This window comes from Herpailurus yagouaroundi, unplaced genomic scaffold (assembly GCF_014898765.1).
Source record: "Herpailurus yagouaroundi ecotype Mexico unplaced genomic scaffold, PumYag 213, whole genome shotgun sequence".
NCBI classification, from domain to species: Eukaryota; Metazoa; Chordata; class Mammalia; order Carnivora; family Felidae; genus Herpailurus; species Herpailurus yagouaroundi.
The window spans coordinates 2,981,980-3,007,382 of NW_024412444.1; the positions used below are offsets into that span (position 1 = coordinate 2,981,980).

Here is a 25,403-nt window from a genome sequence, read left to right on the forward strand (position 1 = left end):
CTCCAAGGCCATCAAGGTTTGATCAGTAGGCTTCCACTAATGCTGTCCTCAAAGTCCTTCCATTTTTTTTTTTTTATTTAAAAAAAAAAATTTTTTTTCAACGTTTATTTATTTTTGGGACAGAGAGACAGAGCATGAACGGGCGAGGGGCAGAGAGAGAGGGAGACACAGAATCGGAAACAGGCTCTAGGCTCTGAGCCATCAGCCCAGAGCCCGACGCGGGGCTCGAACTCACGGAACGCGAGATCGTGACCTGGCTGAAGTCGGACGCTCAACCGACTGCGCCACCCAGGCGCCCCAAAGTCCTTCCATTTTTTAATCTACTGCCTGGTGACAAAGCCACTCCTAGAGTTTGAATGTTTGATACAGCAGCAGCCCATTTTTAAGTACCAAAACCTCATTTAAAAAAAAAATTTTTTTTTTAAAGGGGCGCCTGGGTGGCTCAATCGGTTAAGCTTCTGACTTCAGCTCACGTCATGATCTGGAGGTTCACAAGTGCGATTCCCGTGTCAGGCTCTGTGCTGGCAGCTCAGAGCCTGGAGCCTGCTTCAGATTCTGTGTCTCCTCCTCCCTCTGCCCCTCCCATACTCATGTTCTGTCTCTGTCTCTTAATAATAAATAAACGTCTAAAAAAATTTTTTTTTAGGTACCAAAATCTGTACTGGTTGTCTATTGGTGAGTAACAAACTATCCCAAAACTTAGAACAGTAAACCTTTTTTACCTCACGCAATTTCTGTAGGACAGGTATCCAAGAATGCCTCAGCTGAGGGGTTTGGTCTTAGGGTGTCCCTCATGGGTCTACAGTCAAGTTATCAGCTGGGGATATAGCTGAAGCTTTGACTGGAACTGGAGGATCCACTTACAAAATGGCTCACTCCCATGACTGGCAAATTAGTGCCAGCTTTTGGCAAGTGGCCCAGTTCCTTGTGACACAAACTTCTCCATAGGGTTGCTTGAGTGTCGTGATAATATGCAGCTGGTTTTCCCCAGAGTGAGTGATCTAAGGGAGAACAACAAAGAAACTAAAATGTTTTCCATGATCAGAGAAGTCACTCAGTGGTCATACCTGCAATAGCCTATTTGTGTGTGTGTATGTGTCTGTGTGTTTTAATGTTTATTTTTGAGAGAGAGAGAGAGGCAGAGAGTGGGAGACACAGAAACCAAAGCAGGCTCCAAGCTCAAGCTGTCAGCACAGAGAACAAAGCAGGGCTCGAACTCACAAACTGCAAGATCACGACCTGAGCTGAAGTCAGACACTTAACCGACTGAGCCACCCAGATGCCCCTGCAATAGCTATTTGTTACCACAGGCCATCCCTACTTTTTATGGGATTGTACTAAACAGAGACATGAATGAATACCAGCAGGTGAGAATCATGGAGTGTCACGATGGAAGCTGAATACCGCATCAGAGACATGAAAGTGAAGATTCTACTGAGATCCAGAGACCTACTCACTACAGTGACAACAATCAGAAAGCCCCAAAAGGCCAAGTATTGTGGCAAGAATGAAGAGCATCTCATACATGCTAGGAATGTAATATGGTACGACCACTACAGAAACCAATGCCCCTCTTATTGTTTTGTATATGTTTTTGTTGCATTTTTTTTCCCCACAAGCTCTAATTCACTTCATTTTTCTTGTATAAAACTAGGTGGTGGCCGTACCCCTGCGTGGAGACCGGGGTGTGGATCTTTACAAGACGGTCGGTGGATTCCTGATAGAGAGACTTGTTGAACTCAGTCTCTTTCCAGAGGTGGGAGGGAGATAGATGTAGGTCTTGGGAATGGCACCAAAAGTGACCACGGTGAAGTTGCCCAGCGTGGCAATGCAGCTCCTGGCTGAGGTGTAGCAGTCTTCAATGCCAGCCATCAGCATCAGCTTCTTGGGCATAGGGGCTGAGGTAATGCCAGGGCCTCTGGGGATGAGGATGAGGGGAACTAGCACAGAGCCACAGCGGCCGGTCACCTTGCATGGGACAGTGTGGGGCTTGCCAGTCTTGTTCCCCCAGGAGCCTCGCCACACGGGGACAACAGAAAACATGGCCAGGATGATGGCCCCATGGATGGCAGTGGCTACCTCCTTAGAGCAGTTAACATCCAGACTGATATGTTCATTGTAATCTCCGATGGCAGCAAATGCCTGCAAACAGCCCGAGAAGGTTGATGGTCCCCTGACCTGCACGGCAGCAGTAACCCACCCAGGACCTGTTGCATGACTCCAGGAAAGAGTGGCTTCTGTGAGGCCAGTCTGAGGTCCTGAGGAGATCCTTTCTCTCTCTTCCCATTTTTTTTTTTAATTTCCACCTATAATTTTCTACCTCCCCAAGTGCTTTTTATCCCCCACCCCCTAGCTTTCCAATGTGCCTCTTAGGTATTTACACAAGAGAAATGAAAACATGTGTCCATCACACTTATATGAAATTCCAGAAGAGATAAAATTATAGCAACAAAACAGACTAGAGGTTTCAAGGCCCTGGAGTGGAGGCAAGGAACGGGTTCCAAAGGAGACACCAAAGAGTACTTTTTGTTGAAAGAGATATTCTGTATCATTATTGTGGTGGCCACTGCTTGGGTATATGTTTTATATATGGAATACATTTACAAAAATGTATTGAATTGCACAATTTATTGTTTTTAATTACATGAGTTAAATGGATGCGTTTTACTGTATGTAGGTTATACCTCAATAACATTGACTAAAAGAACATATTTGTCTACCTGGTTGGAGATTTTTTAATAATAGATTCATGGAAAGGACTGAGTCCACTGCCTGGCTTGTAGAAAAAATTAAATTTATTCAGTATTTTCCCATTGATGTTATAGAGTCTGAATGTTATGAATGAGAGATTGATAAATTATTGAGGTGCACATGCACTTTGTGATACACGCTATCGTACCTCCCTAAGAGAAAACAGATGTTCTTTCCAGTTACTAATGATTTTGGAAGTCTTAGATGCAACTCTTCCCCTAAGAAAGAATTTAACCCAGACTGTTGATCTTAATTTTGAGACAGTACTTCTTTGGTTTTAAAATTAAGGAGAAACTCTTTTCCTCTTCAATGTGATGACTGTCTTCAACTATGTAGGAAGAAATTATGTTGATGCCACTTTCTGGTAACTTGGAAGGTAATACAATGCATTGGATGCCTTCTAGAATCAAGAAGAAATGTGACATTCTCTCCTTTTGTACAAAGGTAAAAGCTTCGCCAAGTATTTCATGATGCCACTAGAAGCCCTCTTGGAGACACGGATCTTACAACATGACCCGGGACCTCCTTTTCATAAAATGCTAGCAGAAAAATATGTCACCAGAGTGCCCAGGTAGCTCAGTTGATAGAACATCTGACCCTTGATTTTATCTTGGGTCATGATCCCAGGGTCATGGGCCCTGCACTGGGCATGGAGCCCACTTGAAATTATTCTCCCTCTCCTTCTGCCCCTACCTGCTCACATGCAAGCACATGGGTGCTCTCTCTTTAAAATTAAATTTAAAAAAAAGAAAGAAAGATCTGTCACCCCTTGAACATACCTTTTAAATGGAGTATTTCAATGCATCATCATTGTCACCACCCTGCAGATATGATATGTCCTCAAATCTTCAATGTGAAGAGACACTGGAAATTAGGTAAGCGCTGATTTGCATTAAGCATGAGAAATTACATGATAACACTGTCTTCTTTAATTAAATCTACCACCATAAGACAAGTTTACTTTTAAACAAGTTCTCAAATCTCAATAGCATTTATAAGAATTTGCAGTAAGTCAAAAAACATACCTCAAAAAACACATTAGGCCTAACTTGGGAGACGAAGGACATAATGTTCAGGCAGCACTAGGCCCAATCTCCAGGCCACTGTTGCGGATCTTTATTAAAAAATGAGGTCAGGGGCACCTGGGTGGCTCAGTCGGTTAAGCGGCCGACTTCAGCTCAGCTCATGATCTTGCGGTCCGTGAGTTCGAGCCCCGCGTCGAGCTCTGTGCTCACAGCTCAGAGCCTGGAGCCTGTTTCAGGTTCTGTGTCTCCCTCTCTCTGACCCTCCCCCGTTCATGCTCTGTCTCTCTGTCTCAAAAATAAATAAACATTAAAAAAAAAATTTTTTTTTAAATGAGGTCATAGAATCACGTTCAGTAAAAGTATCCATGGAGGTATTTTAACACATCTGCAAAGGATAGCAAATATATGTAATGGAAAGGAAGTCCAATGAAAAATGCAAAAAGGCTCATTTTAAAAGCCTGTTTTCCTTTAAGCAGTAGAATCAAGAGTATACTACTGGGTGTTGTATGGAAACCGACTTGACAATAAATTTCATATATTGAAAAAAAAAAAGAGTATACTTGCCATGTGGCTTTGTCTTTCCATTTCAAATCAGTGAGAAAAAAAAAAAGATGGTCCTCTCAATAAACGGTGCGGGGACAGTCAAGCACGCATTTAGAAGAAAATAATTTTTCATCTTTGCTTCATGCTTTACCTCCAAATACTGTTCCAAATGGCTTAAAACTTTTACTTGACATAATTAAACTATTGAGATATGTTTTAAAAAGGTAAACACTTTAATATTATTAAATTAAATATTTAATATTTAATATTATTTAGGTAAAGAAACAGGTTCTCTGCATGACTTTTTTTTATACTAAGGAAAATATTTACAGTATATATGACAACAATGAATCCTTAACATTAAATACCTCCTATAAATCAATAAGAGAAAGACTAATACAAATGGAAAAAATGGGCAAAGTTCATAAAGGAAGAAATACAAGTGGCTAATGAACATGTGGAAAGTATTTTAAATTTACTGGTAGTACCAAAATGAAAATTAAAAAACAATAAAGCATTTTTCGGGTAAAGATTTATTTTATTCTTTTAATGTTTATTTATTTATTTTGAGAGAGAGAGAGAGAGAGAGCAAAAGCATGGGAGGAGGAGAGAGAGAGAGGGAGAGAGACTCCCAAGCAGGCTCCATGCCATCAGCGCAGAGCCTGACTCAGGGCTCGATCCCATGAACCATGAGATCATGACCTGAGCCAAAATCAAGAATTCGAAGTTTAGTCGACTGAGCCACCCAGGTGCCCCAAGATTTTTTTTTAAGTAGTCTTTACAGCCAACGTGGGGCTTGAACTTACAACCCTGAGATCAAGAGTCACATGTTCTACCTACTAAAACAACCAGACTGCCCAATAAAGCCTATTTTTAAAATCTTATCAAATAGGCAAAGATTTTTTCCCCAGAGGGAGAGTATAGTAGATTTTCTGGTGAGTAATATGGCAAGATGTATCAAAATCCTTTTAAAAATGTTCTTTGTCCTTAATTATTTCTACTTCTTGCATTGTGCTCGAAGGAACTTTTTTTTTAATCCATGGAAATAGAACTATAAGGATATATATTCACTTCGCTGCTTACCATAGCAAAAGGAGAATTTTTTTATACATCTAAAAATGTTCATCCGTATGTGGCTGAGATAATTTGTAATAGGTCCCATGTGTAGCTATTTAAAAGCATGACGTAGGGGCACCAGGGTGGCTCAGTGGGTTGGGCGTCTGAGTTCAGCTCAGGTCATGATCTCATAGTTTGTGAGTTCAAGCCCCATGTCAGGCTCTGTGCTGACAGCTCAGAGCCTGGAGCCTGCTTTGGATTCTGTGTCTCCCTCACTCTGTGCTCCTCCCCTGCTTGTGCTCTGTCTCTCTCTCTCTCAAAAATAAATAAACATTAAAAAGAAAAAAAATTTAAATAAAACCATAATGGAGATGAATTGTTAATGATACAGAAAGATGATAAACATAAAAATAATTGCCCCAGACCATGGGCATACGCTGGTTTTTCTCTTTATGCCTCAGCAGATCTATTCTCTGCCTTCTCTGCCTTGTCTTCTGTCCTAGGGCGCTGACCCCTAGGAACTGCCCTGTGGTTTCCAGCTGGGTTTGGCCAGTAACAGTCATGGGCAATCTGAGGATGGCAAAAGAACGATGCCAGGGTATTTCTTCTCTGCTTGCTCCCTGCCTTGACCCAACTCTGACAGGTGGTGTGTCCCTGGACAAATCTCCTGTAAGACAACTTTCCCTCTGTGGCTCCCCTTTTTTTGGCCTCTTCTAACACAGTTTCCTTCCCTTCCTTCTTCAGGTCTATGGATGATAATGGATTTTTCATAATGTTATAAGCCCTGGCTGCTTCTTTCACACCTAACTGATATTCTTAACATGGTGCACAGTTCTGCTCAAAAATCCCAATTGGGTGCCCTCTTTTTGCTGATAAAACTCTGGCTGATGAAAGACAATGTGATCCAATTTTTTTCCTGCTTATTTTTGAGAGAGAGAGAAGGAGAGAGAGAGAACATGTGTGCACACTCGCACACACATATGTGGGAGAGGAGCAGAGGGAGGGGGTGGCAGAGGATCCGAAGCAGACTCTGTGTTGGCAGCAGAGAGCCTAATGTGGGGCTCAAACTCTCAAACTATGAGATCATGACCTGAGCCAAAAGCAAGAATCAGATGCTTAATCAACTGAGCCACCTAGGTGCCCCAATCCAATTTTTGTAAACTTACATGTATTAATTATCTGTTGCTACATAACAAACTACCCCAACCCTTGGCGGCTTAAAACAACAAACATTTACGATCTCAGAATTTCTTTGGGTCCAATATCTGAATATTACCCAGCTATACATAGTCTGGCTCAAAGTCTCTCATGAGACTGCTGTCATTCTGCCACCAGGGCTGCAATTCCATCCGATGGCTCAAGTGGGGGAGGATCCACTTCCAAGCTCACTCACGTGGGTGTTGGCAGGAGCCAGTTCCCTGCAGGATATGGGATTGAAGGGCTCAAGTCTTCACTGTCTACCGACTGGAGGCCTTCCTCAGTTCCTTGCCACATTTGTGTTTCCATATAGGAGCTTGCAACATGGCCCCTGGCTCTCATCAGAGGGAGCAAGCAAGCAAGACTGAAAGAGAACACCCAGGCCAGAAGCCGCAAACTTGGTCATCTGACCTCTGAGTTGACATCCCGTAAACTTTACCAGCCCACACTCAGGGGGAGGGGATTACACAAGGAAATGAACAGAGGCAGGAGGAATCATTGGCGGCAATCTTAGAGGCAAAATATAATTTGCAAATGCACATGAAAAAATCTGCATGATCGTTGATTATCTTTGGGTACATTAAAAATGATCTTTCTGTTTTCTCTTTGCATTACTGTTCATGTCTAATGAATAATTACTACTGCTGTGACTGCTATCATCATTTGAATCTCTTGTTGCTAACCTGTCTCTAGCTGTGACAGCCCCTCACTTGACATTGCTTAATTTCTTTACCTTTTTCCATGAGCAAGTTGATATAAACCTGTCTAGACTTTAGAAAGAGTGAATAAATTATCTGTCATAATTGGATTTTGTTCCATATTTGACCCAACGGGAAGCTATAGCTAGGTTTCCAAGATATGTACAAAAATAATCAGGATGAAATTTGTTCAGCTAATTTTTGCATTCTCTGACAAAGAGCTCCACCCTATCAGACGTGGAAATTATCTTCAAACCTTATGCCTTGTGCATTTACTGCCCATCAGTTTGGCAAGCCTGTCACACTGAAATATAATACAGAAGTGCCCTTGGTGTAATCACTCCCCTCTGTTGAAGTGGCAACAAATAGTTACAGGTCACCCTTGGGACACAGATGGGGACAGCAAATGATTTTTCTCAGCCACTCACTATTGTTATATTCAAGGGCAAATTGAGCTGTTTTTTGCTTTACAGTAGAGGATAATGGGAAAACATAAATGGGGTTCATGATCTTCCCATTATAGGAAACTTAAAGAGAAATGTCACCATTAAACCACATAATAAGCACAACTTTATTATTCCTCAAATTAATTCAATCAGCAAGTGCTAAATAAGCACCTACTGGGTGTCCATAATCCCCTTTTTCTCATATAAATATCTTACCCTACCAGTTTCATTTTTTTTTTATCAAAGTTCCATGATTCTTACAACATGCTAGTTTATGAAGCTTGCCTTTTAATTTCTCATTTATCTTTGAAGCAAACCATTACCTTCAAAAACACCCCTCCTCGGGGCGCCTGGGTGGCTCAGTCGGTTAAGCAGCTGACTTCGGCTCAGGTCATGATCTCGCGGTCCGTGAGTTTGAGCCCCGCATCAGGCTCTGTGCTGACAGCTCAGAGCCTGGAGCCTGTTTCAGATTCTGTGTCTCCCTCTCTCTGACCCTCCCCCATTCATGCTCTGTCTCTCTCTGTCTTAAAAATAAATAAACGTTAAAAAAATTAAAAAAAAAAATAACACCCCTCCTCTACCTTCCTCTCCTTTATCTCTGCAAAACATCTTCAAAATTATATCTTGGCTAATGAATGGCTGAACCAGTCATATAAACCTCCTGCTGACTCCATAACCCCCTGTCCAGTTCACCTGGACAGCTCTGCATGAGTAAAAGAAATTGCAATCACTTTATATCAGGCCCTATGAGATGACTGGCTGTCTCCCCACTTACTTTCCCATTTAATCCAAGCTGTCACCTGTGATGTAGGTATTATAATTGAGCCTGGACTCCTGGTTTCTTAAAGAAAAACAACAAAACCCAAAAGGAATTCATGGCCACCTCAGAAAACAGTTTGGCCGTCTCTTACAAAGCTAAACATAGTCTTGGGGCACCTGGGTGGCTCAGTAGGTTGAGCGACCGACTTCGTCTCAGGTCATGATCTCGCAGTTTGTGAGTTCGAGCCCCACATCGGGCTCTGTGCTGACAGCTCAGAGCCTGGAGCCTGCCTCGGATTCTACGTCTCCCCCTCTCTCTACCCCTCCCCTGCTCACTCTCTGTGTCTCTCAGTCTCTCAATAATAAATAGACATTAAAAAAAATTAAAAAAAAAAAAGCTAAACATAGTCTTAACATTTGATCTGGTAATTACACTGCTTCATATTTACTGAAATTAGTTGAAAACTCGTGTTCACACAAAACCTGCACATGAATGTTTACATCAGCTTTATTCACAAGTGCCAAAACTTGGAAAAACCAAGATGTCCTTTAGTAAGTGAACGGATAAATAACCTGTGGTCTATCCAGACAATGGAATACTATTCAGCAGTAAAAAAAAAATGAGTTGTTAAGCCATGAAAAGACATGCAGAAACCTTAAATGACTATTAAGTGAGTGAAGTCAATCCAAGAAGGCTGCATACTATATGATTCCAACTACTATATGACATTCTGCAAAAGGCAAAACTATGGAGCAGTAAAAGATCGGTGGTTACCAGAGGATAGGAAGAGGGAGGAATGAATGGGCTGAGTGCAGAGGGTTTTTTAGGGCCGTGAAATAAATTAGTATGATAATGTAATGATGGATGCAAATCATAATACATTTTTTCAAACCCAGAGAATATACAATGACAAGAGGGATTGACCCTATATAGACTATGGATTTGGGATGATCGTGATGTTTCAGTGAAGGTTCATCAATTTTAGCAATTTTACCACTCCAGTGGGGATGGGCTGGGGAGAGGTATGGGGAATATATGGGAACTCTGTACTTTTTGCTCAATTTTCCTATGAACCTAAACTCGTCTAAAAAAAAAAGTCTACTATAATAATAATTTTTTTAAAAAAAGGTGACTCAGGGGCGCCTGGGTGGCGCAGTCGGTTAAGCCTCCGACTTCAGCCAGGTCACGATCTCGCGGTCCAGGAGTTCGAGCCCCGCGTCAGGCTCTGGGCTGATGGCTCGGAGCCTGGAGCCTGTTTCCGATTCTGTGTCTCCCTCTCTCTCTGCCCCTCCCCTGTTCATGCTCTGTCTCTCTCTGTCCCAAAAATAAATAAAAAGTTGGAAAAAAAAATTAAAAAAAAAAAAAGGTGACTCAGTCAGTTAAGCATCTGTCTCTTGATTTCAGTTGAGGTCATGGTCTCATGGTTCATGAGATTGAGCCCCACATTGGGCTCTGGGCTGACAGCATGGAGCCTGCTTGGGATTCTCTCTCTCTCCCTTTCTCTGCCCCTCCCCTGCTCTCTGTTTCTCAAAATAAATAAATAAACTTAAAAAATAAAATAAAAAAGGAAGTCATTGTACTAGTCTTTGAGATTCCCGATGATAATAACCTTTAGTCACATTCTATCTTCCTTATAGTCAAGGAGAGAGACCGGGAGGAAAGGAAAGGAAAAAGGAAGGGAAGGGAAGGCAAAGGAAAGGTCAGAGAAAGGAAAAGAAGAAAAGTGAGATAATGTAAGAAAAAAAAATCATGTTGATATTAAGACACTTTTTCTCCAACCCAAATGTCGACAATTGTGGATAAACAATATGTGGTGTAAACATACAATGATATTTTATTTAGCCTTAAAAAGGAAGGAAATTCTGACACATGGCACAGCATAGATGGCCTTGAAGATGTTATGTTAAATGAAATAAGCCAGTTACAAAAGGACAAATACTACATTCTTCTGCTTACAGGAGGTGCCTAGAATAGTCAAATTGATAGACAGAAAGTAGACTGTTGGTTGCCAAGAGCCAGGAGGGGGCAGAGGGAGATGGTTAGTTAGTGTTTAATGGGTACATAATTTCAGGTGGGGAAGATGAAAAAGTTCTAGAGATGGATGGCCGTGATGGTTGCACAACTGTGTGGATGTACTTACTGCCAGTGAAGTATTCACTTAAAATGGTTAAAAGGGTCATTTTTATGTTATGTATATATAACCACCATAAGCAAGACACCTTTTCTTCATAGGAGATAGAATATCTTTAATATATTCCATTTCAAAGGTGAAATGCATCTCAGGCTCACAAAAAAAAAAAAAAAAAACCAAAAAAAAAAAAAAAAAAACACCTGAGGCACCACATTTTTTAATCAACCAATCACCAAAGTTCTCCCTATCCCTTCAATGCCATTTTGTCTCATAGGTCAGAGTTGCTAGATAGAAGGAGACAGGGAGACAGCCATGAGGGGATCGCTCCATTACACAACACAGAGCCCCTGAGCATTCACTGGGAAATTTTTAAAGAATACTATTGGGGCACCTGGGTGGGTCAGTAGGTTAAGTGTCCGACTTCCACTCAGGTCATGAAATCACGATTTGTGAGTTTGAGCCCCCTGTAGGGCTCTGTGCTGACAGCGCAGAGCCTGGAGCCTGCTTTGAATTCTGTGGCTCCCTCTCTCTCTCTGCCCCTCCCCCACTCGCGTGCGCGCGCGCTCTCTCTCTCTCTCTCTCTCTCTCTCTCAAGAACAAATAAACATTAAAAAATTTTTTAAATAGGGGTGCCTGGGTGGCGCAGTCGGTTAAGCCCCCGACTTCAGCCAGGTCAGGATCTCGCGGTCCGTGAGTTCGAGCCCCGCGTCGGGCTCTGGGCTGATGGCTCGGAGCCTGGAGCCTGTTTCCGATTCTGTGTCTCCCTCTCTCTCTGCCCCTCCCCCGTTCATGCTCTGTCTCTCTCTGTCCCAAAAATAAAATAAAAACGTTGAAAAAAAAATTTTTTTTTAATTTTTTTAAATAATATTTATTGTTTCAAATTTCCATTCACCAACTCTCTCCTCACATACCTATCTCGACTCAGTTTACCATTTTATACCTTCCTCATTGCAAGCTTTCCAAACAGCTCTGTGGCACCGTGGTCTTTTTCTTTGTTACCTTCTGCCAAACAAACAACAGTCCTGTGTTCAAAAGGGCACAACCTTTTATTCTTTGGAGCTAGCAGCATGTGTCCTAAAGGAACATTCTAGGCTTAATGCTACAGGCCAAACAGCAATCTTTTTGATCTTTCTCAGGTGAACCTGCTTAGAGTTCAAAGGATCTTGAAAAAAGGGAGCTTATACCTTTGTCATTCATTTCTCAGGTTCAATGCTGCTAACATTGCAAAACGGCCACAGTTCCCCTAAATAATTACAAAAGAACACAGTACTACCTGCAGAGTAATGTGTCGCTCAAATGAAGTCCCACATCCTTTGTTAATGTTTACTTTTTTCCTCTTCCAAGTTGTATTTCTGGGCAGACATTTTCTATTTTTCCCTTTAGCCTATATGATCTGGCCTCTAGCTAGTGCTTCAACTTCATGGCCTGCCAGTCCATTTGCTTTGCTAATGAAGCTTTAGCAACACTGAGGGCTTTTGGTGCCTCAGATGAGTTGATCCTGTTCATATCTTCAGTCTCAGGGCCTTCGCACATGCCTAACCCCCACGCCTACATTTCTCCTTCTCATGTGACCTTCAATGAGGGCTCAGTTAATGAGGTTTCCTTAGAGGCTGTCTTCTCTTCACGTCACCCAGCTCCCACCAGTTTTCTCCCAGAGTGTCATACTTTTTCCCCAGCACTTGTCATAACTTGTAATCCTATATTTGTGTGCTCACTTAACACCTTTCTCCCACACGAGATTATAAAACCCATTGACATGAGGACAATGTTTATCGAGTCCACAACTGTGTACTCAGTGCCAGATACACAGTTGAGCTCAAACGTTGGAATGAAGGGAAGAAAGGAGAGAGAAATGAGGGAAGGGAGTTAAGGAAATGTCTGACCCAAGTGCTGTACTGACCCAAGTGCTGACCTTCAGTACTGTACAAGGCTAATGTGCATTGAGAAGGGGGGCACCAAACGGTCCTGGAGACCAATGCTAGAGGATTAGTAACGCTATTGAAATCTTCAGGATCCTCTTCTCCTCTTGCCCTGCCCCCGAGAACTATTCTTCGTGGAAGATAGTAGGAAAATGAAGGATGTCAATTTGGAGTATGTGTTCCTGGCAAGAAGAGAGCATGTAGAACCCATGGAGCAATCTTTATGCTGATTTCCCTGATCCCTGCTTCTCCCAGAGTTCACTACCAATGGCCTGCCATGATTTCCTCTCAAGAAATGAGTTCGCTCAAAAACACAGGTGAATCCAATCAGGGGGATGAGAAACTAGTTCTGTAGTGTCATTGTGGACAATAGGTTGGCCATTTCACAACAGCAGACGAGCACCTCTCTTTTAAAAGCCGTGACGGTCAGGATGCCTCAGTGGCTTAGTTGGTTAAGTGCCCGACTCTTGATTTTTGCTCAGGTCATGATCTCCGTTTGTTGAGTTCAAGCTCCCTCTTTCTGCCCCTCCTCTACTCATTTCCCGCCCCCCTCAAAATAAATAAAATAAACATTAAAAAAAAACTTTAAAAGACATGATGGTCATCCATGACATCATATGTTGCTTGCAGAAATGAGAAGATCAAAGAAAAACCTAGGTTTTTGTCATAGTAAATCTGGGGAAAGAGTGATTTAAAACAATTTTTTTAATGTTTATTTATTCTGAGAGAGAGGCAGACAGAGCATGAGTGGGGGAGGGGCAGAGAGAGAGGGAGACACAGAATCTGAAGCAGGTTCCAGGCTCTGAGATGTCAGCACAGAGCCGGACGCGGGGCATGAACGCACGAACCACGAAATCATAACCTGAGCTGAAGTTGGATGCTCAACCAGCTGAGCCACCCAGGTGCCCCTGGGAAAAGAATGATTTAAAATAACTCTCAAAAATCTAAGAATACCTTTAACAAATCCCTTAGAAGTAATGTTTCCATAGTGTTTCAATTATACTCTTTTCCCATGCGATATGTAAGTTATCCTCAGTAAGTGCTCAGAGAATCCTGTGCTTAACCAAACCACCCATAGTATGCTTACTTCACGCCTACAAAGAATGAATTTTTAGTTCATGAAAACCAGGTAGAACTACTTCTGTCGTGGAACAACTGATCAATGGCAGTAGTAGGTGATCTATTGTGCCCTTCTTTTCTGCCTCTGTTCCTACTCAACTTCTAAAATAGTCCTCTGGGGCGCCTGGGTGGCTCAGTAGGTTAAACATCTGACTCTTGGTATCGGCTCAGGTCATGACCTCATGTTTCAGGGGTGTAGGGCTCTGCACTGGCATCTCAGAGCCTGCTTGGGATTCTCTCTCTCCCTCTTCTGCCTCTCACCCACTCATGCTGTCTCTGTCTCTCTCATAATAAATAAATACACCTTTTTAAAATAAAATAAAATAGGGCGCCTGGGTGGCGCAGTCGGTTAAGCGTCCGACTTCAGCCAGGTCACGATCTAGCGGTCCGTGAGTTCGAGCCCCGCGTCAGGCTCTGGGCTGATGACTCAGAGCCTGGAGCCTGCTTCCGATTCTGTGACTCCCTCTCTCTCTGCCCCTCCCCCCTTCATGCTCTGTCTCTCTCTGTCCCAAAAATAAATAAACGTTGAAAAAAAAAATTTTTTTAATAAAATAAAATAAAATAAAATAAAATAAAATAGTCGAAAAGACAGCTTAGGTGAACAAGAAAATTGGGACAGGACTTGTGATCAAGATTTAAGATTAAGTTGAGAAATATATTTCTAAAATCCATATTGTGTGTTTACCTTCTTTTCGAATACTCTATAATTAACAATGAGACTTGTTTGTAATTTTTTTTACAACTTGGTCTTAACTATGGATTTATTTACATGGAAATTCACAACATATGCCAATTGCTTTGGGCAAGAATTTAGAGATGAGAGTAATTGTTGTGTATGCACTGTGTTCTCATTCATCAAAGAATCATGGAGAGTATTTCGAGTGAAATGTCAACATCAGGCCCTGGGCTGAACCCAGATGTGCCTTTAAAACAAATTCAGAGACTATTTTCCGATAGAACTGTCTCATTACAAACGACAAATTAAGAGACAATAGGGAAGGTTATATCTGCCTCGTTTACAGTAAAACCTCTAACTGTGGGGACCACACTGCGAATGGAAGAGCCTTGAACTAGACTAGCGTGGTCTCAGGGAGTGGTGGGAAACTGAGGCTGCAGCCCCTCTGTGCTAAGGGGACACACTCATATCTTGTACGTGTGGCAGCTGTACATGTCCTGTGTAGGTGAGGAAGGTCACAGAGCTGGGAATCTGAGTAGCAGTTGGCCTTCCCAATGAGGCACAGCTGCTCTGCATGTGGTCCTATATCCGTCCACCTAAACAACTAGGCAAACGGTGTTAATTTAAAGCCTACGGGGTCTCTGGAGCCTAAATGCCATTTAGAACCTGTAACTACTGCTGGGCTGCTGCAAATATGTTAACTGAAGTCTATTTTATTCAGAAATGCTTAAAACAAACAAACAAACAAAAACCAGAAATGCTTTATACTAATTTTTTTTTTAACATTTATTTATTTTTGAGGCAGAGAGAGAGAGACAGAGCATGAACGGGGGAGGGGCAGAGAGAGAGGGAGACACAGAATCAGAAGCAGGCTCCAGGCTCTGAGCCATCAGCCCAGAGCCCGACACGGGGCTCAAACTCAAGGACACGAGATCATGACCTGAGCTGAAGTCAGATGCTCAACCGACTGAGCCACCCAGGCGCCCCTATACTAATTTTTTCGATCTCAAAAATAATATCTACCCTTCACAGGAAGATGTTCTTATAAGAGAAACCACGTGCACGGCTTTCCAGATTGTGCACTACAGGTTCCAAGGGATACCAGTTACACTGTAATTCATGTGAATGTCTTACAGAGTTTTTTCATTGCCCAGCTCTGGGGGACAAAAGTAACGCTGCATTCTATATGAGTGACAACCCCTGGAGTTGTACAGTGCACATCCTACACAACCACATATGGTGGCACTGACCTATACCGCAGTCTTAAGTTTGTTAGTTCCAAAATGAACCTAGTAGAGAAGGCAAGGATTTGGTAGTCAGTGCTAGTGATGCACTGCCCCATATGTCCTTGGCTCCTCTAAGTTCAACAGTCCCTGACAATACACCAACTCAGGAATCACAGTCTCTTATCCTCTCCCCGAGTCTTCTCTTTGGCACCACAGGAGATTTGCAGGCACGATCAAGATAAATGGATAAAGAAATGCCCCAGCCTTCGCTCTGATGTTTCCCAGAGGTTCCCCAGGAGAATTCGGCCCCAATGCCTACAGCTATTTTATGTCAACCTTGTAACTTTTTGTCCTTTCCTGTCTCACTTTTTCCTCTTCTTTGTGTTTCCAGGAAGTGTCTCTCCCAAAAACCTACCTGAACCCAAGTCTCTGGGTCAGGGTCTATTTTACAAGAAACCCAGACTGAGACAGATGCTTTTAGAAACAAATGCCATTAGCTGATTTTGTAACTTGAGTGCTGACCCAGGGCTAAATATTTGTTGAGTGAATGAACGAATGATTCTTGCATGAGGCTGTGGGCTGCCTCCATTGATCAGGAAGGTGGGAAGGAAGAACAAGTGAAGCACTGAGTTCTCGTACCTCAGACTGCACGTGTGGCAATGTGACAAAAAACTGCCCTTCACGAATGCAACAAAGCATACCCCATTCCAGATGCAAATTCGTGGGGTTTTAGACAGCAGTGATAACATTCATATTGTAACTTTGAGTGAGGAGAAGTATAAGAACCTTTGTGTTTATGCCATACGATGTCTCCTCTACCCCTCAAATTCTCTTCAAGCTCTTAATTAAAAAAAAAAAAAAACCTGCAAATATCCCTATTCTGATTTTGGACACAAAGCGTTGAGATAATCTGGCTTTAGAAAAAATTATGACAGCACCTGCTTCCTAACCAGAGAAAGATATGAGGCTCTGAGGACAGGGAATTATAAATCCGTTTCTTTGTTCTTTAACATCACTCCTTTATCTCTGAGCCTCAACAAGGCATTTTCTGTCTCTCTAATGCAAGGAGGAATATATTTGCAAAGAGTGTGAAATTAACACAGGGCATACACAATCTCAGTAAATAAATGTGAAGACCTTGTGGTTGTGCATCACTGCCTTCATTCAATTACTAAAATGTTAAAACACTATTTGCATTGTACAACCTACCCTTCTAATTTGTGGGAGAACTAAAACAAACAAACAAACAAAAAACTGGCAAATAAGAAAAGCTTGAAATTCTCCCTTTCCACCAAGGTAGTCAGCCAATATAGAAGCTGCAGAATCTGTTCTCCAGGATTCTCGTTTCCATCTCAGAGCCCTTTTAGTCCTGCTCGTCAATACACTTTCCCACCTTCTAGTACCATAGTCTTCCTCTTTGTTGCCAACTGTCTAAAGTGTTGGCTGACAGCTAAGGTAGGAAGAAAATGTTACAAAAGCCCTGACTTTGCCTGACTGTGCAGGCGGACACTGCTCATCTAGTGCTGAAACACCATCAGGCCCTTTAAAGCAACAGCCAGCAGAGACCAGAGCTGGTACAAGAAAGTCATTTCTTCAACGCAACTATCCTGAACTCCTATTGCATTCTAAGCACTGGTCTGACCAGGAATATAAAATGAAAAGCAATGTCTTTGATGACATGGTACGATGGTGAACACAACAGACAATATCCTAGCTCGTCCTGGGCTATCGGCATTTTAGTAAGTTCTCGTAAAAACAGAAAACTCTGGAAATCCAAAAAGATGAACCTTCAGGAATAAACAGTATGGGTATTTTTGGCCGCAAGCTCCATCAAATAACTCTTCTTGATATTTTCATGTAAGCTTCCATCTGTAAGGCCAGGAATTCTAGCATTGCATCATTAGGTCAACTTTTTTTTTTTTTTTCAGAGAGAGAGAGTGAGAATTGGGGAGAGGCAGAGACATGTGGCTCTGTGTTGACAGTGGTGAGCCTGATACAGGGCTCAAACTCATGAACCCATGAGCTCATGACCCGAGCCAAAGTCAGACGTTCAATGAACTGAGCCACCCAGGTGCCCCAAATTATCTCATTTTTGATAAAAATTCAGAGAGAGGAGAACAAGGGAAATTAGGTAGAGTGTTCCTTTCTCCTCTTCTTTACAACATGCTGCATGATTATTTTGTGCTAGGTTCTAAATTAGATATGGGGATACATGTATGATTGGGTTTCATTCTCTGCCATTGTAATGCTCCTGGCACAACGAGGGGTATGGAAACATATATAGATGAACTCAGAGTAGTGCTGTGAACCACCAGGGCCCGAGCTCACTCTATTAGCAAACCAAGCCCACCCTTGAGTGTAATTGATCCACTGTGGAACTGTTGCACCAAATGCTCTCGAAATAGTAAGCCACTTGTATCAACACCACCACACACCAAACAATGCCATCTTTAAAGTAATTGACATTTTCTTTTCTCTAGATCTAAGAAACACCCAGAAGACAGAAAGTTAAAACCTGTCCTGGTCCCTGATTTCAAACTAAATTACAAAGCTATAGTAACAAAAACAATGTGAGATTGGCATCAAAACATGTAGATCAATGGAACAGAATAGAGAGCCCAGAAATAAATCCATGCTTACATGGGTCAGTTAATTTACAACAAGAGAATCAAGAATATACAATGAGGAAAAGAAGGACAGCCTCTGCAACAAATAGTGTTGGGAAAACTGGACAGTCACATGCAAAAAAAAAAAAAAAAAAAAAGAAAAAGAAAAAGAAAATGGACCCCTACTTTACACCATACCCCAAGATTAACTCAAAATGGATTAAAGACTTAAATGGAAGTCCTGAAACCATGAAACTCCTAGAAGAAAACACAGGTGGTAAGCTCCTTGACATAGGTCTTGGCAATGATTTTTTAAAATCTGATACCAAAAGCAAAAATAAGTAGAACTACCTCAAGCTAAAAGGCTTCTTCATAGCAAAGAAAACCATCAACAAAATGGAAAAACAATGTACTGAATCAAAATATGTGATAAGGGACTGGTATCCAAAATATATAAAGACCTCATATAACTCAATAGAAAAAAAAAACAAAAAACCTGGTTAAACAATGGGCAGAAGATCTGAACAAACTTTTTTTTAAAGGGACTACCCATGGGGCGCCTGAGTGGCTCAGTTGGGTGAACATCCAACTTTGGCTCATGTCATGATCTTACAGTTCATGAGTTTGAGCCCCCCCATCAGGATCTCTGCTCTCAGCGCAGAGCCCACTTCAGATCCTCTGTCTCCCTCACTCTGCCCCTCCTCTACTTGCGCTCTCTCTAAAATAAATAAAACATTAAAAAAGAAGAAGACCACAGATATCCAACAGGTATGTGAAAAGATGCTCTACATCATTAATCATCAGCAAAAATGGATTTCAAAACCAAATGAGGTATCACCTCACACCTATCAGAATGGCTAGTATCAAAAAGACTAAAACTGTGGGGTGCCTGGGTGGCTCAGTTGGTTGAACGTCCGACTTTGGCTCAGGTCATGATCTCACGGTTTGTGAGTTCGAGTCCCGCATCAAGCTCTGTGCTGACAGCTCAGAGCCTGGAGCCTGCTTCGGATTCTGTGTCTCCCTCTCTCTGCTCTTCCCCCAATCACTCTCTGCCTCTCTCTCCTTAAAAAATAAATAAACATTTAAAAAATGTTAAAAATAAAAAAGGCTAAAAATAAGTGTTGGTGAGGATATGGAGAAAAGGGTACCCTCATACATTGTTGGTGGGAATATAAATTGGTGCACCAATTTATGGAAAACAGTATGGAGTTTCCTCAAAAAAATTCAAAATAGAACCACCCTATGATCAAGGAATTCTGCTTCTGGGTACTTATCTGAAGAAAATAAAACACTAATATGAAAAGATATATGCACCCACAGGAGGAGGGAGGAAGAAAAAGATATATGCACTCCCATATTCATGGCAGCATTATTTATAATAGCCAAGATATCTGAAAAACATAAATGTCCACTGATGGATGAATGGATAAAGAATTTATAGTGTAATACACACACACACACACACACACACACACACACACACACACACAATGGAATATTATTTAGCCATAAAAAATGAAATCTTGCCATTTGTGACAATAAAGATGGACCTTGAGGGCATTATGCTAAGTGAAATAAGTCAAACAATGCTAAGTGAAATAAGTCAAACAAAGACAAATACAGTATGACCTTTCTTATATATGGAATATTAATATATATAAAAATAGAAATAAATACATAATCTCATGGATATAGAGAAAAAATCAGTTGTTGCCAGAGGTGGGGGATTGGGGTGATGGAAGAAATAGTTGGATTGTTTTTGTTTTCTTTCTTTTTTTTTTAATGTTTATTTTATTTTTGAGAGAGAGAGAGAGATTGGGGGGGTGGGTGGAAGGGAAGGGGCAGAGAGAGGGAGATAGAGAATCCGAGGCAGGCTCCAGGCTCCAAGCTGTCACCACAGAGCCTGATGTGGGACTCAAACCCACAAACCATGAGATCATGACCTGAGCCAAAGTCAGACACTTAACCAACTAAGCCACCTAGGCACCCATTGTTTTCTTTAGTTTAAATACACTGAATTTTAAAAATCCTGGTATCTTTGTATGAGCACTTATCTCCTACTATTTAAAAGTTTTAAAAAGGCAAAACCAATTATATGTATTATCATCTAAAAGCATTTTCATATTTTATTAATCTAGTGACATTTTAAGAAATAAAGGGAAATTACAATTCTATCTAGTTAGCAGTTTTTGCATTTCTCCTTTAGAAATTATATGCGTTTAAAATTAATTAAATATTAAATATTATCAAATTACTTATTTATTAATTAAGCTTTTAAAGTTAGTTAAGAATCAGAAAGCACAGTTGAGTTGACATATTGTATCTTTATGAGTTGCACTATAAAAATTTTATAAAACTAAACCACTTAAGGAAACATCCACTATTACGTTAGCTAAATACAATTTAATATAGATATTATTTTCCTAATTTTTTAAAACTTTATTTATTTATTTTGTGACAGAGAGACAGTATGCACGAGTTGGATAGGGGCAGAAGGAGAAGGAGAGAGAATTCCAAGAAGGCTCTGTGCTGCCAGCGCGGGGCTAGAACTTGCACACCGTGAGGTCATGACCTGAGCCAAGATCATGAGTTGGTTGTTGAGCCGATTGAACCACCCAAATGCCCCAATATATATATATATTTTTAATTGTCAATTTAACCTTGGTCTTGAACAAAGCAAAATATCACACTAACGTTTTGTGTTTTTTTATGGGCAACAAACTGTTAGAAACTGAACGATGTAGAAGTTTCAGGATTGCCACTCAAATACTTACCAATAAAATTATTTAAATAGGACAGCCAGCTAATTTAGCAGAATTCTGTCTTTTGTTTGTGCCGTTTCTCTTCTCAAGATAATGGTTTTTCTGAAGCCTGGTGATATGTACAATCCCATGGGCTGAAATTAGAACTTTAGGAGGAAGGAGCGTAGGAGTCCTAACTGGTGAAGATGGTTCTGGGGTCATTCTCAGGGCGCCACAAGTTTGGGACACTCCAGTACCTTTACTGAAGTAAACTTGGCCAATAATTTTTTTTCTTCCTTAAATAAGCTTTTATAGGAAGCTAATAGCTTTAGAGCAGTTACTTTTACTCTCCTGCAGTGTAAAATATGGGCTGTGTTTCTTAAGTTTTGATTGTTTCATAGCATAGCCATCTGCCTTGTCCATTCAGGGATATGGTGTCTGTGGTTATATAAGAAATATTCATCATGATGTTGATGATGCGGCTTACAAACCAAGTTAGAAGTGACACGACAAGATCAGTTCTTCATCCGCAACATGGAGGTACTGGGTTTATAGTGAAGGATTAAAAACAACGAACTGCTTGGCAAGTTGAAAAAAGATTCTGTTTGATCAAGAAAATGCTCTATTTTTTAAAGTAAGCCGTGGCCATTTTTCCCTTTTCTCCCTAATATCTGGACTTTTGCTTTACTTCTCTAGTTTTCTTCTGGTAAGAAAGAGGAGTGTAGTCAGAAAAATATCCAGTTGTCATTCTTCTGCCTGGACCATTGGCTGCTCCAGTGAACTGCCAGGTTATTGGCTACAAAGTAGTAATATCAGAGTCTTTTTAACTTAATGATTATACTAGACTAACCCCTTTGTGGTCATAGCACCCTGGGCTATGTCCGGCACAAAGGAAGTATTCTGTACTGGTTTTTTTATATAAAAATTTTTAATGTTTATTTTTGAAAGAGAGAGAGAGAGAGAGAGAGAAGGGGAGGGGCAGAGAGAGAGGAAGACAGAGGATCCGAAGTGAGCTCTGTCCTGACAGCAGAGAGCCCGATGCAGGACTTGAACCCATGAACCATGAGATCATGACTTGAGCCCAGAAGGCTGATGCTTAACCAGCTGAGCCACCCAGACATCCCAGAAGGATTCTGTAGTCTTGAGATATTTTCTCCCACACTATGTTCACTGACATTTTCTTACTGGAAAGTTCTCAATGGAAACTTTATCCAATAGGAACTCTCAAAGGTTTGTGCCACCTCTAAAAGTAATCTCTGGTTGTATTTTATAAGATACATAGTTCTGTAACCTATAAAGCCAATTAACTTTGATAAAAATACCTCCTAAAAACATAAGCATAGGTTGATTTGTTTTTTCCCTTGGAAAAGGTTATGAAAGTACACTGATCATTGATCTCCTTGGTCTTGTTAGGCATTACTGATGTGTGTGTTATCATTCTCTATGGAAGTGTGTTTGCAGAGTGTAATAAATAGGATCCTAAAAGATCCATTGCAATGGTCATAGCATTTAGGTTCATACCTGCAAACTGTAACCCAGAAACTAAGTTCTTTTTTTTTAAGTTTATTTATTTATTTATTTATTTATTTAGACAGACAGAGCAGGAGAGGGGCAGAGATAGAGGGAGGAGAGAGAGAATCCAAAGCAGGCTCCATGCTGACAGCTCAGAGCCTGGAGCCTGCTTCGTATTCGGTGTCTCCCTTTCTCTCTGCCCCTCCCCCATTCACACTCTGTCTCTCTCAAAAATAAATAAACATTTAAAAAAAATTTTTAAAGGATACAGGTAAGGGTTGGAATCAGTACCAAGATGAACATCGGGGGAGAGTCATTCTCACATGAGAATGAAATTCAGATGATGGTGAACGTCAGAGTTGAGTGCAGGGTAAAGGCAATGGTCTGGTTGAAGGATGAGAGCCATGGGGAGAGTGAGGGTCAATATCAGGTTCCTGGTGACAGATAAGGTGAGTATGAGGTTGAAGTTCAGGGTTAAGTGTCCAATGAATAGTCATTTTGAGATGGGGGCCAGTTCTGGGTCAGTGTAGATGTGTGGATAAAGATCAAGTTTGTAAAAAAAAAAAAAAAAAAAAAAAAGATAAAGGTTGTAAACATGGTGAGAGTAGAGGGTAAGGATGGGGATGAAGTTCAGAAGGTCAAGGTCAAATTGAGCTTGAGTGTCACGGTAAGTGTGATGGACAGAGTCAGAATCCGAGAGAAATGATGGTCAGTATCAGGGTAAGTGTGTGTGTACATTTCAAGGAAAGGGTTAAGTTGATGGTCAGGCTGATGGTCAGGTTGCAAGGTAAGAGTCAGGGTCATGCCGAAGGTGAGGGAGAAGGTTAGATTTGGGTAAGTTTCAGTGTCAAGTTCAGGATCAGAATCAATGTAAGGGTAGTCTACAGTGTAAATCACATTCAGAGCAGGGTGGCTGCTGGGTACAGGCCAGGTTTAGGGTGAGGATAAGAATCAGGGTTAGGGTAAAGGTCTGGTTCAGGGTGAAAGTCAAGGAGATTCAACCTGAGGTGAAGATCAGGGTTACGTTCAGATGAGGGTCAGGGTGAATTTCAGATTCAGATTCAGGGTAAGGTTTAGGGTGAGAGATCAGATTAAGGGAAAGGGTGAGGATCCTGGTGCAGGTCAGCATTGTTTGAGGGTAAAGACTATGTGAAGATTAGGATGAAGCTCTGTGCAGGGTAAGTTTCAGGACAGGGTCAAAGACAAAGAAGTATAAAGGTTAAGAACACTTCAAAGCCAAGTTTAGGATGTCAACCAGGGATTAAATCAGGGCCAGTACTGGGATTAGGTTAAAGGTCAATTTCAGGGTAACTTCTCATGGGTGGGGAGATCAGAGAGTGTCAGGATGACAGAGGCATTTTGAAGGGTGGGGTCTTTTAAAGGGTGAATAAGAGGGTCACAGACAAGGTAAGGTCAGTTTCAGAATCTGATTCAGGCCAGGATCAGAATGATAGTGAGGGTCAGAGTCAGTTTGAGACTAGGGGCAGGGTCAAGTTCGGCATCAGGTTCAAAGCCAGAGTCATCACAAAGGTCTGCATGATGCCAGGGTAAGTGTAAAGATCATAGGCAGGACCCTTGTGAGGAAAGAAGTGAGGATTAGGACCTAGTGAGATTCAGGGTCAATGTCATAGCTAAGGTGAAGGTCGGAGTGAGGACATGTTCAGGGTAAGGACCATGATAAGGATAAAGTTGAGTGTCAAGTTCAGTGTCAGGGTGAAAGTAAGGTCAGGTGGAGTTCTAGATCTATTTCATGAAATGGGTCAGTGTGAGAGGAAGAATCAGAGTCAAGATAAATGTAAGCATTAGGGACAGTCAGAGTGTCAGGATCAGAGTCAGGGTCAAGGTAGGGGAAGAGTAACATTCAGGCTCTGTATTGTGTGAATGTGAGGATGAAGGTCTAACGTGCACTTAGTGTCGTGGTCAGTTGAATGTTGGAGTCAGGTTTACAGTCAGTGTGAATGTATACGTTAGTTGGGGATCAGGATAAGGGTCAGGGTCATGGTGAGAGTCAGCATGATGATCATCATGGAGTGAAGGCAAGGGTTAGAGAGAGGGTGAGGTGTAGAGTAACAAGTCAGAGAAAGTGTGAGAGTGAGCATCAGATTCAAGGTCGGGTCAGGATAAGTGTCGGAGTGTAGGTGAGGGTGATAGTGTCTGGTGAAGGTCAAAGTCAGGTTAAGGGTCAGGTTGAGGTTAAACTTCAGATGTGGGGGTCAGGATGAGGGTTAAGGCAAGGTCAGGGTAAAAGTCACGTCAGGATTAGTTTCAGGATGAGGGTCATATCAGGGTGAGAGTGAGATCAAAGGGGAGTCTAAAAGTTCATGGTCAAGGTAAAAGTAAATGTGAATTTGAGAGTCGGTGTGAATTTGCGGTGCCTTGATAAGGATGAGAGTCACAATCAGGTGAGAATCATATTCATAGACATGGTAAAGGTCAGACTGAGTGTTGGGTTCAGTGTGAAGATTAGCCTGACCCTGACCATGCCCTAACTTTGATTATCACCCTATGCTGAAAACACCCTGATGTTGACCCTGATCCTAAACTTGACTCTAAACCTTACTTGACCCTAACTCTCACTCTGACTTTCACTGTAACATTAGCTCTGACCTTGACCCTCAACCACATATTGACCATGACTCTCAAGCTCTTTTCCTGAAATATATACTCACCCTTATCCTGACACTGACGATCACCCTCTATCTGAACATAACCCTATCCATGTCCATCACCTGACCTTGACCCTTATTCTGACCCTCATGCTTAGACCTGACCTTCATCATGAATCTGACTCTGATCTCCCTGAATTTCAGTCTCAAACTCACCATTTCTATAACCTTAACCCTTACCCTCACAGAAACACTAATGCAGAATCCCCCCCTTATCTCACAATAACCCCATCCTGTACTTGACACTGACCCTGATCTTCAACCTCACACTGACCTTATCTCTGAATAATGAAATGACATTGACACTCACCCTGACTCTGGCCTTCCTTTC

General features: G+C 41.6%; 1 protein-coding gene and 1 non-coding gene across 2 annotated transcripts in view; both read right to left on the reverse strand.

The window, feature by feature from the left end:
• Positions 1 to 1,695: 1,695 nt before the first annotated feature.
• Positions 1,696 to 25,403, reverse strand: part of LOC121016724 (40S ribosomal protein S2-like) — a 35,476-nt gene continuing 11,768 nt past the window's right edge. Inside the window, exon 2 of the mRNA XM_040454462.1 lies at positions 1,696 to 2,178. Within this exon, the coding sequence (XP_040310396.1) occupies positions 1,696 to 2,178 (483 nt within the window). The remainder of the gene's footprint in view (positions 2,179 to 25,403) is intronic.
• On the reverse strand, positions 2,206 to 2,332 carry LOC121016911 (small nucleolar RNA SNORA64/SNORA10 family). The gene has a single exon (XR_005784526.1). It is a non-coding gene; the product is annotated as a small nucleolar RNA SNORA64/SNORA10 family (small nucleolar RNA).